Source organism: Ochlerotatus camptorhynchus, unplaced genomic scaffold (genome assembly GCF_037179485.1).
Source record: "Ochlerotatus camptorhynchus isolate MF236.1 unplaced genomic scaffold, CSIRO-AGI_Acam_v1.1 ptg000275l, whole genome shotgun sequence".
NCBI lineage: Eukaryota > Metazoa > Arthropoda > Insecta > Diptera > Culicidae > Ochlerotatus > Ochlerotatus camptorhynchus.
The window spans coordinates 356,895-374,059 of NW_027040764.1; the positions used below are offsets into that span (position 1 = coordinate 356,895).

At 40.7% G+C, this 17,165-nt stretch overlaps 2 protein-coding genes across 2 annotated transcripts in view; one reads left to right on the top strand and one right to left on the bottom strand.

Annotated features, from left to right (window-relative positions):
• LOC135706208 (GTPase-activating Rap/Ran-GAP domain-like protein 3) overlaps positions 1 to 17,165 on the bottom strand; it is a 205,007-nt gene that overhangs the window by 124,047 nt on the left and 63,795 nt on the right. The gene's annotated exons all lie outside the window — the stretch shown is intronic.
• Positions 9,109 to 10,347, top strand: LOC135706213 (uncharacterized). Its single transcript, XM_065227778.1, has one exon. It carries the CDS (start codon positions 9,329 to 9,331, stop codon positions 10,001 to 10,003), a length of 675 nt encoding a protein of 224 aa, XP_065083850.1. The 5' UTR covers positions 9,109 to 9,328; the 3' UTR covers positions 10,004 to 10,347.

Below are 17,165 nucleotides of genomic sequence, written 5' to 3' on the forward strand. Positions count from 1 at the left end.
AAAACCAATTCTAATGCTTGGAATTGCGTTACAAAAAAATTGGTTTGTATTGAAATAATGCATTTTACAGGTATGTTGTCTTGGGAAGAAATGTTCCTAACAATATTTTGAAACGATCTACCCAAGTGAAATATGACCTTTCATACGAAATACTTATGTAATTCATGAGCGAAGTTAGCGACCACTATGATTGTGGTCCTAAAATTGAACTTAGAAAATGGGTTTCAGAAAATTGAAACAATAAATCAATCTTGTAAAAATTGGTAGAGATAGCAATTTTAGTTCTTTGATTTTGCACGGAAGAGTTTTTTCGATTGAGCGCTGCATTATTTTGTAAAAAATCGATGAAGTGAGTCATTCTAATCCGATCACCTTAATCAATTACATTAGACTACATTACATTGCAATTACAGTTGGTGAAACTAAAGAATATATCTTATTGGTGAAACTAAAGAATATATCTTAGTGGATTTAATACAGTTTAGTGTTTTGCAGCAGCTGAGATACAAAAGTTGTAAGCGAAATGGGAATTAATACATTTCTTGTTATAAACTTCAATTTTCACAAATCAGCCACAGGTATGGCGGATATTTGGCGATATTTCAAAAAAACTTCCTTCTGACGTGGAAAAAATCACATGGCTGAACCAAACCCCACACGTTTCAATAAATTGACGCGAAGGGGAATTATTGACAATAATATTACTGATGTGAAGACAGAAATATTGTCAATATCGATGAATTGACGTCAATATTGATGTATTGACGTCAATATCGATGTATTGACGTCAATATCGATGTATTGACGTCAATATAAAATGTATTGACAATACGATTATTGTCAATAAAAGCAGTGTGTAGGGTCCACTTTCGGTGTTTGCAAATTCTTAAGTGCAAGGGATCTTCAACGAGCGGATTGCTGCGTCATTTTCAGCAGAAGCACAACATCAGGTCAGGTTCAAGCATCAGCCGACCATGCACCGGAACCGGATTTTTCGAAAACATCCGGCATACCATCGATGATGAATTTTGTAAAACGACGAGAATTGAATGCAGAAGTAGCACGTATGGCGGCCAAAGACGGATTCTCTGTGAATGGCATAACCAACAGTGAATTCATACGCCAATCGATTACTGCCCGAGGAATGAGACCAGCGTTTCCAGATATACCGATTTATCGGTATTTATACCGATTTCCGAACTAGATACCGATATACAGATAAGACTCCTCAGAATACCGATTTTTGAAATTGAATACCGATTTATACCGATTTTATTAAATGATCAAAATCATTATTGCCTACCCGCGCTCGAATTTCGGAGATAATTACTATGAGGGACTTGTATCTTTTTGAATATCCTAAAATTTTGGAGCTCTTAAAATTCTTTAAAAAAATCATCTTTGAAAATTTCATATGCTTGATACTCTTTTGAACAATGTTTCCATTTCTTCGCTGTTTTTGGCTACCCATGAATCGACAAACTGTCGATGGCTCTTTCTGGTTATTCTGGAATCGCGAAATACTTTTTAAACGTTATTCATCTTCCGAAAGTTTTTATTCATTTTTTACTTCCTGAATTTTTTCCAAATTTCACCTGGACTTTTCTTCCACTTTACACCATAACTTAATTTTCGAAAACTTATTTCAACTTTCCTAGGAAGCTTCTTCAGCTATCGCTCGAATGGTCTTCTCCCACCAGTTTTTTTTTTTTCCAACTTCCCTTGAACTTCAGGGATGTTTCCAGATGTTTATTGCGGATTCACACTAGCTGCAGGAACTTTTAAGAAGTTCTGAAACTTCAGAAAAGTCTAGACTTTTGAGTAAGTTCTGATAAATTAAAGATAGTTTCATTAACTTCTGTTCAAATTCCAAAACCCGAAAATTTCAGGAAAGTCCAGCGAACTCCAGTGAACTTACGAAAACATCAGAAATATTTTAGAAACTTCACTAGTTCAAAGAACTTCAGGGAAATTTAATGGTTTTCAGGAAAGTTGAATTTGTTTCAGATAATTGAAAGAATTTTAGGAAAGCTCCATGAACATCAGGGCAGATCAATTAATTTCAAGGAAATGCTGATATTTTAAAGGATTTCCGAGAAACTCAGGCAATGTTCCACAAATTTAGGAAACGTAAGGGAAGTTACATGAACATTAGAACATTGTGAGAGTATTGTATGGGAAATTCCGTGCTTTTTAATGGCAATGATACAATAAATTCAAGAAAATTGTGAGAGCACTTATAAATGTTGTTATCTTTAAAAAAATCCAAATACATTCAAAGATGATTATAAATATTCAGGTAGCTTTATTATAATCGGGGAAGTTCCGTATACTTGGAGGATGATTAGAGAACTCTAAAATAGCTTCATTAATTTCAAGCAAATTACAAGAACTTTTAAGGAATTCCGTGGAATATTCTAACTGCATTTCAGGAATGTTCCGAAAACTTCAGGGGCATTGCGGGGTCTTCAGGGATGTGTTATGAAAATCAGGAAAATTTGCTGGATCATTAGAACATCCCCTAGAAATCTCTTTCTTCCGGAATTATGTCCTTGTTTTTTTGATTGTTCCGTAGGCTGGCTTCCGAATTTCTGCCAGTGTCTGCCAGCATCTTCAAGAAGTTCCATAAGCCATAGGTTTTCGACTATCATTCGAAAGTTTTTCCGAAACTTCTTCTGGTTTCCTTTGGATGTGACATCAGGTTTTTTTTCCGCTGGTTTCTTTGAATATTCACTACAAGTTTCTCAATTTTTGTCTTGGTAGTTCTCGGATGTTTCTCCGACTTTTCTTAGAACATTCCTCAAATTTCGTCCAGAAGAGCTTCTTTCTCTGAAGCTAATTCAAACAATCCCTGGAGTTTTCTTTCAGAATTTTCCGATCTGTCTGTCTGTCTGTCTGTCTGTCTGTCTGTCTGTCTGTCTGTCTGTCTGTCTGTCTGTCTGTCTGTCTGTCTGTCTGTCTGTCTGTCTGTCTGTCTGTCTGTCTGTCTGTCTGTCTGTCTGTCTGTCTGTCTGTCTGTCTGTCTGTCTGTCTGTCTGTCTGTCTGTCTGTCTGTCTGTCTGTCTGTCTGTCTGTCTGTCTGTCTGTCTGTCTGTCTGTCTGTCTGTCTGTCTGTCTGTCTGTCTGTCTGTCTGTCTGTCTGTCTGTCTGTCTGTCTGTCTGTCTGTCTGTCTGTCTGTCTGTCTGTCTGTCTGTCTGTCTGTCTGTCTGTCTGTCTGTCTGTCTGTCTGTCTGTCTGTCTGTCTGTCTGTCTGTCTGTCTGTCTGTCTGTCTGTCTGTCTGTCTGTCTGTCTGTCTGTCTGTCTGTCTGTCTGTCTGTCTGTCTGTCTGTCTGTCTGTCTGTCTGTCTGTCTGTCTGTCTGTCTGTCTGTCTGTCTGTCTGTCTGTCTGTCTGTCTGTCTGTCTGTCTGTCTGTCTGTCTGTCTGTCTGTCTGTCTGTCTGTCTGTCTGTCTGTCTGTCTGTCTGTCTGTCTGTCTGTCTGTCTGTCTGTCTGTCTGTCTGTCTGTCTGTCTGTCTGTCTGTCTGTCTGTCTGTCTGTCTGTCTGTCTGTCTGTCTGTCTGTCTGTCTGTCTGTCTGTCTGTCTGTCTGTCTGTCTGTCTGTCTGTCTGTCTGTCTGTCTGTCTGTCTGTCTGTCTGTCTGTCTGTCTGTCTGTCTGTCTGTCTGTCTGTCTGTCTGTCTGTCTGTCTGTCTGTCTGTCTGTCTGTCTGTCTGTCTGTCTGTCTGTCTGTCTGTCTGTCTGTCTGTCTGTCTGTCTGTCTGTCTGTCTGTCTGTCTGTCTGTCTGTCTGTCTGTCTGTCTGTCTGTCTGTCTGTCTGTCTGTCTGTCTGTCTGTCTGTCTGTCTGTCTGTCTGTCTGTCTGTCTGTCTGTCTGTCTGTCTGTCTGTCTGTCTGTCTGTCTGTCTGTCTGTCTGTCTGTCTGTCTGTCTGTCCGTCTGTCTGTCTGTCTGTCTGTCTGTCTGTCTGTCTGTCTGTCTGTCTGTCTGTCTGTCTGTCTGTCTGTCTGTCTGTCTGTCTGTCTGTCTGTCTGTCTGTCTGTCTGTCTGTCTGTCTGTCTGTCTGTCTGTCTGTCTGTCTGTCTGTCTGTCTGTCTGTCTGTCTGTCTGTCTGTCTGTCTGTCTGTCTGTCTGTCTGTCTGTCTGTCTGTCTGTCTGTCTGTCTGTCTGTCTGTCTGTCTGTCTGTCTGTCTGTCTGTCTGTCTGTCTGTCTGTCTGTCTGTCTGTCTGTCTGTCTGTCTGTCTGTCTGTCTGTCTGTCTGTCTGTCTGTCTGTCTGTCTGTCTGTCTGTCTGTCTGTCTGTCTGTCTGTCTGTCTGTCTGTCTGTCTGTCTGTCTGTCTGTCTGTCTGTCTGTCTGTCTGTCTGTCTGTCTGTCTGTCTGTCTGTCTGTCTGTCTGTCTGTCTGTCTGTCTGTCTGTCTGTCTGTCTGTCTGTCTGTCTGTCTGTCTGTCTGTCTGTCTGTCTGTCTGTCTGTCTGTCTGTCTGTCTGTCTGTCTGTCTGTCTGTCTGTCTGTCTGTCTGTCTGTCTGTCTGTCTGTCTGTCTGTCTGTCTGTCTGTCTGTCTGTCTGTCTGTCTGTCTGTCTGTCTGTCTGTCTGTCTGTCTGTCTGTCTGTCTGTCTGTCTGTCTGTCTGTCTGTCTGTCTGTCTGTCTGTCTGTCTGTCTGTCTGTCTGTCTGTCTGTCTGTCTGTCTGTCTGTCTGTCTGTCTGTCTGTCTGTCTGTCTGTCTGTCTGTCTGTCTGTCTGTCTGTCTGTCTGTCTGTCTGTCTGTCTGTCTGTCTGTCTGTCTGTCTGTCTGTCTGTCTGTCTGTCTGTCTGTCTGTCTGTCTGTCTGTCTGTCTGTCTGTCTGTCTGTCTGTCTGTCTGTCTGTCTGTCTGTCTGTCTGTCTGTCTGTCTGTCTGTCTGTCTGTCTGTCTGTCTGTCTGTCTGTCTGTCTGTCTGTCTGTCTGTCTGTCTGTCTGTCTGTCTGTCTGTCTGTCTGTCTGTCTGTCTGTCTGTCTGTCTGTCTGTCTGTCTGTCTGTCTGTCTGTCTGTCTGTCTGTCTGTCTGTCTGTCTGTCTGTCTGTCTGTCTGTCTGTCTGTCTGTCTGTCTGTCTGTCTGTCTGTCTGTCTGTCTGTCTGTCTGTCTGTCTGTCTGTCTGTCTGTCTGTCTGTCTGTCTGTCTGTCTGTCTGTCTGTCTGTCTGTCTGTCTGTCTGTCTGTCTGTCTGTCTGTCTGTCTGTCTGTCTGTCTGTCTGTCTGTCTGTCTGTCTGTCTGTCTGTCTGTCTGTCTGTCTGTCTGTCTGTCTGTCTGTCTGTCTGTCTGTCTGTCTGTCTGTCTGTCTGTCTGTCTGTCTGTCTGTCTGTCTGTCTGTCTGTCTGTCTGTCTGTCTGTCTGTCTGTCTGTCTGTCTGTCTGTCTGTCTGTCTGTCTGTCTGTCTGTCTGTCTGTCTGTCTGTCTGTCTGTCTGTCTGTCTGTCTGTCTGTCTGTCTGTCTGTCTGTCTGTCTGTCTGTCTGTCTGTCTGTCTGTCTGTCTGTCTGTCTGTCTGTCTGTCTGTCTGTCTGTCTGTCTGTCTGTCTGTCTGTCTGTCTGTCTGTCTGTCTGTCTGTCTGTCTGTCTGTCTGTCTGTCTGTCTGTCTGTCTGTCTGTCTGTCTGTCTGTCTGTCTGTCTGTCTGTCTGTCTGTCTGTCTGTCTGTCTGACCCTTATAGACTCGGAAACTACTGAACCGATTGGCGTGAACATTTGTATACAGGGGTTTTGGGGCCGTGGAAGGTTCTTATGATGGTTCGAGACCCCTCCCCCTTCTGTAAGGGGGGGCTCCCATACAAATGAAACAGAAATTTCTGCATAACTCGAGAACTAATCAAGCAAATGGAACCAAATTAGGCATGTGGGGGCGAGTGGAGGGGTATAAGGAGATAATCATAGGGGGTAGCCCCTTAGATAATAGGGGGGGGGCTACGTACAATATAGCATGTTTTTTTTTTTAAATCGGCGCATAAACTCAAGCTAATATTGAATCCCGAGCAAGACCGGGCACACTCAGCTAGTATAGAATAAATTAAAATAGTAAATACCGATAAATACCGATATTTTTAAATCCTTTGATACCGATAAACTTTAAAACAGTCCGGCAACGCTGAAAGAGACTGCCAACAAAAAAACACATCGGTTATGAAGCTGGTTCGTGATTTCTATTGTAAAGCTAAGACAAAAACCATGCAGGATGTTTGAGGGCGACCCCGGCGTAGTGGTTAACATCCTTACCTCTCACGCCAAAGTAACGAGTTCAAATCTCACCCCCGGACAAGTCACAAATGACCCAAGTGACTATTTTAAAAAAATTAAAAAAAAAATGCAGGTTGTTCAAAAGTGAGTTGCTGATGGACGACAATCTTTTAGTATTCCACTAGACGAATGGACGAACGTGAGCAATAAGTGGTACATCAACATTAACACACATTTCATGCACAGTTAAAAAAAGTCGTGTAAATTTCCGTTACTATGACAGTCCCAGTCCCAGAGGAATTAACAAGAGAATAAAGCTGTTGGATCTGTCTTTGTAAGAACCAGGAACTTGAATAGGTTATTCGAAAATTCACCGCTAAAACTTCAGCGACTGAATCTGTAGACATGAATAAAAAAAATTCAGAAAGAACTAACATTGTTTGAACTCAACGGGCGACTGTCACAGAATCTCAAGTGACTATTTGATGACAAGACAGTCAAGCTGACTTCGACGGAAAGTGAACGTGTCTTCACCGTTTCCGCAAGTATTTGCAGCAAAAACCGATTGCACCTTTCCGACAGTTGTTTGTTTATTGAAGTCGTATTGCAAAACGGATTTTCAAAGTGTAAGCACAATGTGACTTTTTGTATTAATAAAGTTCATTTTTATCCTGCATTTTCCTTTTAAGTGCTTTATTTTTCTTTCCCGGGAAATTTAAACCCTAGACTCGAGTCACCTCATGCGCCGCGCAGAACAAGTCTCAATATTCAATGTGAGTGGTACAATACTTTTTCAAGCAATCCCATACTTAAAGGGTGATACGGTCAAAATTTGGTCAATATCAACTTGACGTATTTATTTCAATTTTGCATTTAAAAAACCTGAACACCCCTCATTTTGAAGGTGTGTGTGTGTAGAATGTTGCTCCTATTTTGATTTTGGAATTCACTCTTCAGTTGTCAAAATGCCGTCCAAGCAAGAAGAGCAGCGTATCAAAATTTTGCTCGCGCATCGCGAAAATCCGAGCTACTCGCACGCAAAGTTGGCAAAATCGCTAAAAGTTGCCAAATCAACCGTTACAAATGTAATTAAAGTGTTTGGAGAACGTTTGTCGACAGCCAGGAAGTCTGGATCGGGGGGAAATCGAAAACCGGAAGCCGCTGAGACGACAAAGAGAGTTGCCGGTAGTTTCAAGCGAAACCCTAACCTCTCTCTCCGAGATGCCGCAAATAAGCTGGGTGTATCGTCTACAACCGTGCATCGAGCCAAAAAACGAGCCGGACTATCGACTTACAAGAAGGTAGTGACTCCAAATCGCGATGATAAACAAAATACGACGGCCAAAGCGCGATCCCGGAGGCTGTACACGACGATGCTGACGAAGTTTGACTGCGTGGTAATGGACGACGAAACCTACGTCAAAGCCGACTACAAGCAGCTTCCGGGACAGGAGTTTTATACGGCAAAAGGAAGGGGAAAGGTAGCAGATGTTTTCAAGCACATGAAACTGTCAAAGTTCGCAAAGAAATATCTGGTTTGGCAAGCCATCTGTACCTGTGGCTTGAAAAGCAGCATTTTCATAGCTTCCGGGACTGTCAACCAAGAAATTTACGTGAAAGAGTGTTTGAATAAACGTCTGCTGCCTTTCCTGAAGAAACACGGTTGTTCCGTACTGTTTTGGCCGGATTTGGCATCTTGCCATTACGGTAAAAAGGCCATGGAGTGGTACGCCTCCAACAACGTGCAGGTGGTTCCCAAGGACAAGAACCCTCCCAACACGCCAGAGTTCCGCCCAATTGAGAAATACTGGGCTATTGTCAAGCGGAACCTAAAGAAGACCAAAAAAACTGCTAAGGGCGAGCAGCAGTTCAACGCAAACTGGCTTTCTGCGGCGAAGAAGGTGGACAAGGTGGCTGTACAAAATCTGATGGCAGGGGTCAAGCGTAAGGCCCGGCAATTCGGATTTGGAAAAGCGGAAGCCTAACTGAATATTTTTCCTGAATTTTATACTAATTGAACTTGAAAAAGAAATTTAATTTGATTTTTTAAATAAACGATTTCACCGATTTACATGCGTTTTCCCTTGACCAAATTTTGACCGTATCACCCTTTATGACGGGTATTATAAATCGAGCTCGGAGCCGGTTGTTCCTCAAAACATCCTTCCAATTCTTTACTTCCATTCCACAGTAGAAAGACCTCAGGTTTATCAAAATTCTAGCTGTGAAAACAGCGACGATGGACGAAGCGCAAGCGTTTCACATACATTTTTCCATACTTACTTGAACATGCTCCCACAAATTCAAATCGCAACTGAATTCATTAAAATTTTGGCACAATTGTTGGGGACTGTAATAAAAATCGAAAGAGCAGTGGAAAATATGGGGTTGTAATCCACCCTACTTGACCCACGCTGAGCATACATAATGAATCATGAAAATGTTAATTACAATTTCCATGTAATTAAACAATAAACGGCTGATGTGTTGATATCAGCTTCACATGTTACTAACATTGACCGCACACACACACACACATACACAAACTGTTACAATCAAATAATGCATTATTGCCGAATCGATTAAAATTTATACCTCCCATCCTCCATCCAAATGTATCCAGTTTCATTCAGAACTCAATCACCCCGTAGCAACAATGACCGGCCCATCAATATTAAATGATTTGACCCAATGTCCTCTTGGCTCGTTTGCCAACCAACCAAACAACGCACCGGCGATCCCACTTCTCGGTAGCCAGAGCGTTCGCTCCATCAAAATTTGTTAAATTAATTGCAATTTATTGAATCTTGATTTCGCTCACTTCGTGTCCATTCGATCTTGCGGGTGCAGTATAAAAACCCCTCGGAGGAGTCACATATCGCTCTCATTCCTAGTTGTCAACCGTTGCTGTGTACATTCCGTCTTGCGCGCGTTATCGCCAGTCACCGGTCCTAATTCAATAGAGCAAACCCCGTGCGGCTCGTCGGGACTACCGCACCGCTATATATTGGCTGTGATATCGGCGGTGAACGCATTCAGTTCACTGACCATTTCTCTTTTCTATCGTGTGTGTGATTGCGTGTGTTTTCCTGCCCTTCCGGGAAGGGATTCACATCTGCGATGAAGCTGCTTGTGAGGTCAGCTGCCGACCGAAACGGACAGCAACAACAGTCAAAAAGTAATACTGCGTTCAACATCCAACGCCGGAGCGTATTGCAGTCTATGGTGTGGGGAATCTATGTGATGGTGTTGTTGAAGTTTACGGTCGGTTTGCTGCCGGTTATCGATGGTTACGACAGCAGCGATTCTAGTGCATCTATGGAAGAAACAGTCCTTCGGCATGACAATCATCTGAACAACACCCACTATAAAACTTTAAGTGACAAGCAGATGGTCGGCATGCATCGAAGGAATTACGACGGCGACGATCTAAAGGCTACCTACGGGCCAGATTCACGGTTCGACAAACATCCGTTCCATTGTTCGGCGTGTCAGTTTAGGAGCGTTTTCGCAAAAGCCTCCCTCAAATCGATCAAAGCTCACGTTCTGATGAAACTTGGATTCGAATATCCACCAAATCAGACCAACTATCCCAAGGTGCCGGATGACATACTGAGAAGTTTCAACGAAAAAATCAGCCACAGTCAGCAGTCGAGAATGCGAGAAGCCGGAGATCAGCAGTACATGGGAGACGATCCCAACGTGCACGATCAACCGGAAGAGCTGGATGAAGATTTCGATTACTATCAGATAACCAATAAGATTTATATCCTACCAAATCGTAAGTACTGCTAAAAGCGGAATGCTAACAAGAACTTTCTGTTCTCTTGTCTTTATTTCGCAGGAATCGAACTGATGCGTCGTAGATCTCACTCATCATTTATTAATAATATCTTGAATGATTTTTACAACTCTCTACTCTCACAATATATGTTTCTTGGTTTCAGAATCAAACGACCAAATATGAAGAACTGGTTTTATGAATATCATTAATTTTCTCAGTACTTTTAGGACAGTGTAACTTCTTCAGGCAGGGCGAATTATGACTTGAATTTTAATAAATGTCTTTACCGCTATACCACATTGTGCTAATTTTGAATTCCACACAAACCTGCAGCTACGCAACCATATTCACCGCCATCAAAAGTGTCGTACCAAGTGTGCATAATAAAATCAATAAAAAACAGTGTTACAATCGATAATGTTAACCAAATTAAAATTAGAACAACAATACACATCCATCTCAACACTCCATCCATAAAACCACCAAAACAACACTACAGGCTAAACGATTCAGGACCAAAACGATAACTTCTCTATCCCTGAGGAAGATCAAAATCCAGGATTGAAACGTTGCATAGCAGTAAAACACTTAGTTTGCTATTTTTGTAAGACTGCCACGCAATTCAAAAAATTCTACCAATGTACGTCAGTTGATTCTTCTTTGAAATTTCTCAATCCATGGAAATAGGGAAACTATACAGTTGTTGAAATTTTTCAAAATCTTCTCAAAAGAATAGCCGAAATGTACATAGGGGAAATGGCTCTAATGTTGGCCTATGAATCTAATATTGCCATCGCTAAAAATCTGCTATTTATCAATTTTATTTAGATGAGTGCGTCATTGGGACGGTACTAATGGATATTTTTGTTCGCTATTGAAAATTTAGTCGATTGCTGAATTTAAGTATGGGCCCAGAATCATGGGAATTTAGGTGTCCGTACTACGTGGCATTTGACTTAATTGGTTACAGCATGGAAATTCTCGAGACCTGACCAGATAGAAAGTTACTGTCTTCGGAAAAGTTGTTCAAGAGATCATAACCTTTTCGCTGGTAGAGAGTAGTTCAGAATTTTCTCACTACGGAGCGCTAGAATACATGTGAAATTCTCGCATGTGATATATCTTGAGATCATGACCAGATAGAATGTTACTGTCGTCGATAAAGTTGTTGATGAGATCAAAGCCTATTTCTTGGTTCACAATAGTTCAATTTTTTTTCAATACGCGGCGCTATTATACACGTGACATAGTATTTTTGGCTGGTGGACAGTAGTTCAGAATTTTCTCACTACGCGGCGCTAGAACACACGTGAAATTCTCATATAAAATATCTCGAGATCCTGACCAGATAGAAAGTTACTGTCTTACGCAAAGTGTTTAGGAGATCATAACCTTTTGCTGGTGAACAGTAGTTCAGAATCTTCTCACTAGGTAGTGCTCGTATACATGTTAAGTTCTCGCATGTGATACATCAAGTTACTGTCTTGGGAAAAGTTGTTCTAGAGATCATAACCTTTTCGCTGGTAGAGAGTAGTTCAGAATTTTCTCACTACGTAGCGCTAGAATATATGTGAAATTCTCGCATGTGATAGGGTTAACTACCCCATTTCCGGCCTATTAAGCACAACCCGCATTTAGTCTTTCTTAATCTAGTGCAGTTTAGCACCAAACGGAATTTTATTGTTACTGATGGCTTCCAAATTTATTTACCTCTCCGTAAGTACCGTAAGATTTGATAAAGAGAAACTTTTTTTTTTTTTTCCTTATTAAAGAGACTTTTAGCCTTGGGCTGGTTCGTCTCTGGAAAAAGAGAAACAAATCGTTGAGATATTGTCAAAAGTCTAACACTGCTTCTTGACGCCAAACTCGGCCTACGGATTCTTAACTCGGCCTAACGCATTGAAACGCCATTTAAACGGCAATGAATTCACTTCGGCCTATCGGATGGAGATAAAAATTGATTCGGTTGGAGCGCTTCTTTTGTTTTTGGGAGTTATGGGTGCAAACGTTCATATGACGCGTTCTCATTGACTTCGTTCGGTAGCTTATTAACTAAATTATCGTACCAAACGCATAATTGACTTGTTAACTCTGAAATCATGGATTTATTTGAAGTTTTCTGCTCGATAGGCCCAAAATGGGCGATTAAGCCGAAGTAGTTCTCTACCCTGTATCTCGAGATCATGACCAGATAGAATGTTACTGTCGTCGACAAAGTTGTTGATGAGATCAAAGGCTATTTCTTGGTTCACAATAGTTCAAAAAAAAATTCAATACGCGGCGCTATTATACACGTGAAATTCTCATATAAAATATCTCGAAATTCCGACCAGATAGAAGGTTACTGTCTTGGGCAAAGTTGTTCAGGAAGTCAAGATCTTTTCGTTGGTAGACAGTTGTTCAGAATTTTCTCACTACTTGGTGCTAGTATACACATGCAATTCCCGCATATACAATAGCTCGAGATCCTGAGCAGATAGAAAGTTAATGTTTTCGGCAATCTTGTTCAGGGGGTCAAGACTTTTAGGCAGGTGGACAATAGCCCAGAATTTCCACACCCCGTGGCGCTAGTAAACGTGTACAATTCTCACGTATGCTATAGCTCGAGATTCTGAACAGATAGAAAATTACTGTCTTCGAAAGAGTTGTTCATGAGGTCAATGCCTATTGCTTGGTGCACAATAGTTCAGAATGTTCACACTACGTGGCGTTAGTATACACGTGAAATTCTCGCATGTAAAATATCTCGAGATTCTGATCAGATAGATTTCGCTAGTGGACTACGTAGCGCTAGAATACACGTGAAAATCTTGCATGTGGTTTGTTTCGAGATCCTGACCAGAAAGCAGTGTTCGGAAAATCACTCTCAAATCTCATTCATTGAGTCTCCCTGCGAGAATAAACTCGCGTGCGAATGTGGCAAGCAAAACTCATGCTCGGGATTCTCATGCATATTCACGCACTCATACTCACATCACCGAAAAATCATTCCAGCTTTAAACTCATAAAAACCACTCAAACGTCAATTGATATCATGCCTATGCATGTTGTATTAGTTTTCCAACCCCTGCTGCACAAACAAGAGTAATAACAATGAATAGGGCCGACATATAAAGAAATAAATTTTTGAACCTGAAAACTCAGCGGTGATTTTCGCGACGTTGAATTTTGGCAGGCAAAACTCATAGGCGTATAAACTCATGCATGAGATTTGAGTTTTTGAGTTTTTCCGAACACTGCCAGATAGAACGTTTTTGTTTTCGACAAAGTTGTTCAGAAGGTCAAAACCTATTGCTTGGTGTACAATAGTTGAGAATTTCCTAAGCGGCGCTAGTAAAAACGTGAAATTTTCACATATAAAATATCACGAGATCCTGACCAAACTGAATGTTACTGTCTTCGGCAAAGTTGTTACGCCTTTTGGCTGGTGGACAGAAATTTACATTGTTTTTTTTTCACATCATTGCGCTTGTATACACGTGCAATTCTCGCATTAGATATATTTCGAGACCTGCTAAACTGTCATCGGCAAAGTTGTCCAGGAGATCAAAACTTTTTCGTTGGTCGACAGTACAGAATTTTTTCGTTACACGGTGCTAGGATATACGTGAAATATTCACATAGATAATATCTCGAGATCCTGAACAGCTAGAAATTTACTGTATTTGGCAAAGCTGTTAAGGAGATAAAGATATTTTGGCTGATGAAAAGTAGTTCAGAAGTTTCTCAAAACTTGGCGGTCAATTCTCGCAAATCAAATATCATAAAATAAAAATACAATTTACATCAGACTAAGTGGGATAAGACAAATATATTCTGGATTTCTTTTACTGGTGAAGATTTTCATGCAGATTTGTGGATACATAAATTGGGGTGAGTCGTTCCACTTGTTTACCTCTGATAAATTAGTGGTAACACGTATCTCAGATGGAAAACGTTATCTTAAAAGATCAATATCGCTGAAACTTCCACCATATCGCTGAATCTTCCACTGAAACTTCTTATCGAGGGGTCTAGAGCAAACCAGAATCTTTGTATTTACGTGTGCACGGACAACGAAACTAACTTAGAGAGTGAGGCACTTTTGCTCAGTTGAATGGAGAAATTTATAAAACCGTACACTCCCGATCATAAGTTTAAGGACACGCCCTTAAAACATCAAATTTTGGTTCTTTTTAGATCATTTTAAAGATTTTGAATGGAAATACGAAGAGGCAAATTACTCAATATCATTTTCAAATTTTGTATACAAAAGGTTCACCCAAAGTTAAACTGTTTTTCATTTTTTTTCTCTGAAGAAAAATAATTGATTTTCTCAGAATTGACTTGGAAAAAATTGAAACTAAAAGTAGTAGTTGAACCCTTATGCTATACCATTCATACCATTCAAATAACCTAAGGAGATCAAAAATTGGACGTTACATGAGAGAGCTTTGAACAAAACTTTGCCGCATGTACAACTTTGACGATGACAGTTACTTCCTGACCTTAAGCTAAAGCATATACAAATATGTTACATGCACACTACCGCCTCATACCGAAAATATTCTAAACTATTTACTGTTCACCAGCAAAAAAGCTTTGATCTCCTAAACAACTTTGCCGAAGACAGTTATTTTCTAGCTGTTTGGGATCTCGAGCTGTAGCATATATGAGGATTGCACGTGTATACTAGCGCATCGCAGTGAGAAAACTCTGAACTACTGTTTACCAGGCAAAAAGTCTTAACCCCCTAAGCAACTTTGCCCAAGACAGCAACTTTCTAGCTGATCAAGATCTCGAGCTATTGAATATGCGAGAAAAGCCATGTAGTGAAAAAATTCTGAACTATTGTCACCCAAAAAAAGATCTTGACTTCCTGAAAAACTTTGCCTAATACATTTACTTTCTATCTGGTCAGAATCTAGAGATATTTTATATGCAAGAGTTTCACATGTATAGTAGCGCCGCAAAGTGAGAAAACTCTAAACTACTGTCCACCTGCGAAAAAAAACCTTGACCTCATGAACAACTTTGCCCAAGACAGTACCTTTCTATCTGGTTGGTAACTCAATGAAGTCAAATCCCACGTAGTATGGCCACAGTTTACGCGGTTTCCATTTACATTTTTCTTATTAAAGCCCGATTCAAAGTAAATTTGGATGCATTCAAGTGATAATAACTCAAGAATTAAACAGCATACACGGTTGATCAAAACGTCAAACAAAAGAGTATTTATTCAGCTTTCAAACGATATATAACAAGTTATTACATTTCACTTTACTTGTGATTGATGTCATCATGATCTGCACAGTCGCTGGTGACACTTTCCCGGCGAACTTATCCCACTTTAAACGCATTTGTTGTGCGACTTCTTTACCGCATCCTCAAAGATTTCGCTTGACAATTGCCCAATATTTTTCGATCGGTCTGAACTCAGGGCAATTCGAAGGATTAATCTCTTCGGCGACGGAATTAATATTGTTTGCAGCATACCATTCTAGTACCTCCTTAGAGTAGTGACAGCTGGCTAGATCCGGCCAAAACATAACGTTGGTCTTGTGTTGCCGAATGAAGGGTAAAATCCGCTTTTTCAGACACTCTTTAATGTAAACCTTCGACGTCATTGTGTGAGATGTGATGAAAACCTTGGTTTTAAGACCACAACTGCAGATTCCTTGCCAAATCATTAGTTTCCGAGCAAACTTATCAGCAAAAACAAATTTATACCTGGAAAGGACATCCCCACGACCAGTTGCCAGGTAAAATTTTCGTCCGGGGATTTTTTTATAATCCATTTTGACATATGCTTCGTCATCCATTAAAATACAGCCATCAAATTTCGTCAAAACTCGTTCGTATAGTAATCGTGCTCGCTTTTTAACCACTAAATTTTGTTTCAGGGAGCGATTCGGATGTTTACGGGCACAAAAAGACTTATATCCTTCTCTTGAAAGGATGTTACGCACGGTGGAAAAGTTGGAATCGGATTTCTTTGCCAAATCACGTGTGGAGACACCTGGGTTGCTTTTCACGTACCTCAACACCTTTCTCCTCAGCTCTTTGCCCCTAGTGCCACTTTTATGATAGATGCGCTGTGCTCTATCCACACTCAGAGTATCCTAAGAGAGTAACGTTTGATTACAAGACTCACCGTTGACTTTGGGAATTTAAACACTTTTGCTATTTTTGAGGCAGACCACAAAGGGGTCTCTAGATGTTTGTGCACAATTTATTTTCTTTTCTCAAGTTCCATGATCCGCAATTTTGGGATGCGTCGATCAATCGAGAAAAACTTTTCACCAATTTCTTCGTCAATGAAACATTAACAAATGCCTGTCAAACGTTTTTTGTTCCAACCACCAGGGGCGTGGTGGTGTATTAAACCATGCGTCCAGATTTACTTTGAATCGGGCTTTACCGGCTTTTTTAGGTGTTTACTGTGATCAAAGTTTAGCTTGTTTGTATCAAAACAAGTTTTTTGAGGAATACCCGTTGGTTTCATATCGATTTGTAACACAGCAACAAAATGGCAATGGAAAACTCATGTGTGTTGTACAAAGTACAACAACGCGAGTAACGGAGGGTTAAAAAACTGTGTGGAGTAGGATGTGGTAAAGCTGACCCACCCTAATGAGTATATTAAGCCTGTGTTCCATTTGAAAATTTTCTCTTAAATTTGACACTTCGAAAATATATTAAGATGTTCGAAAGCCCTCTGATGTTGATAGACCGATTTTCGAGAAAGCGTCTGTTCTTTCTCTAGCAATTCAAGTGTTTTGCACACTACTGTTCAAAAACAGATGGATTTGAAGTGTTTTGCAGTTCAATGAATATATGAGAACAACCGTGGCCCAGTGGGATCGAATGAAAACAACGGTAGCAGCACACCCCAACAGTCCAGGATCAATTCAGACTCATTAAAAAAAAAGACATGTGCAAACTCTACTCAATGTGCATGTGCAAAAAGTTGGCGCGAAATAAGTATGTAGAGTGACAACTAAACTGTTTTTTTTTTTTTAATAATCCATTTATTTGTCAAGGCTCAAATGCTTTAGCTTTGCGGAGCCGAATATTTTTTACATTATTGTGTGTGAATATAATTTTCTTACAACTAATGTTAGTAGAACGGGGGCCGATTACTCGCGGTTTACTCGAGATTAGGGATTACATTTATTGATCATTTGGAGGGAG

Excerpts from the sequence above, each read along its gene's own strand:
- LOC135706213 (XM_065227778.1), top strand. The coding sequence starts at position 9,329 with ATGAAGCTGCTTGTGAGGTCAGCTGCCGACCGAAACGGACAGCAACAA.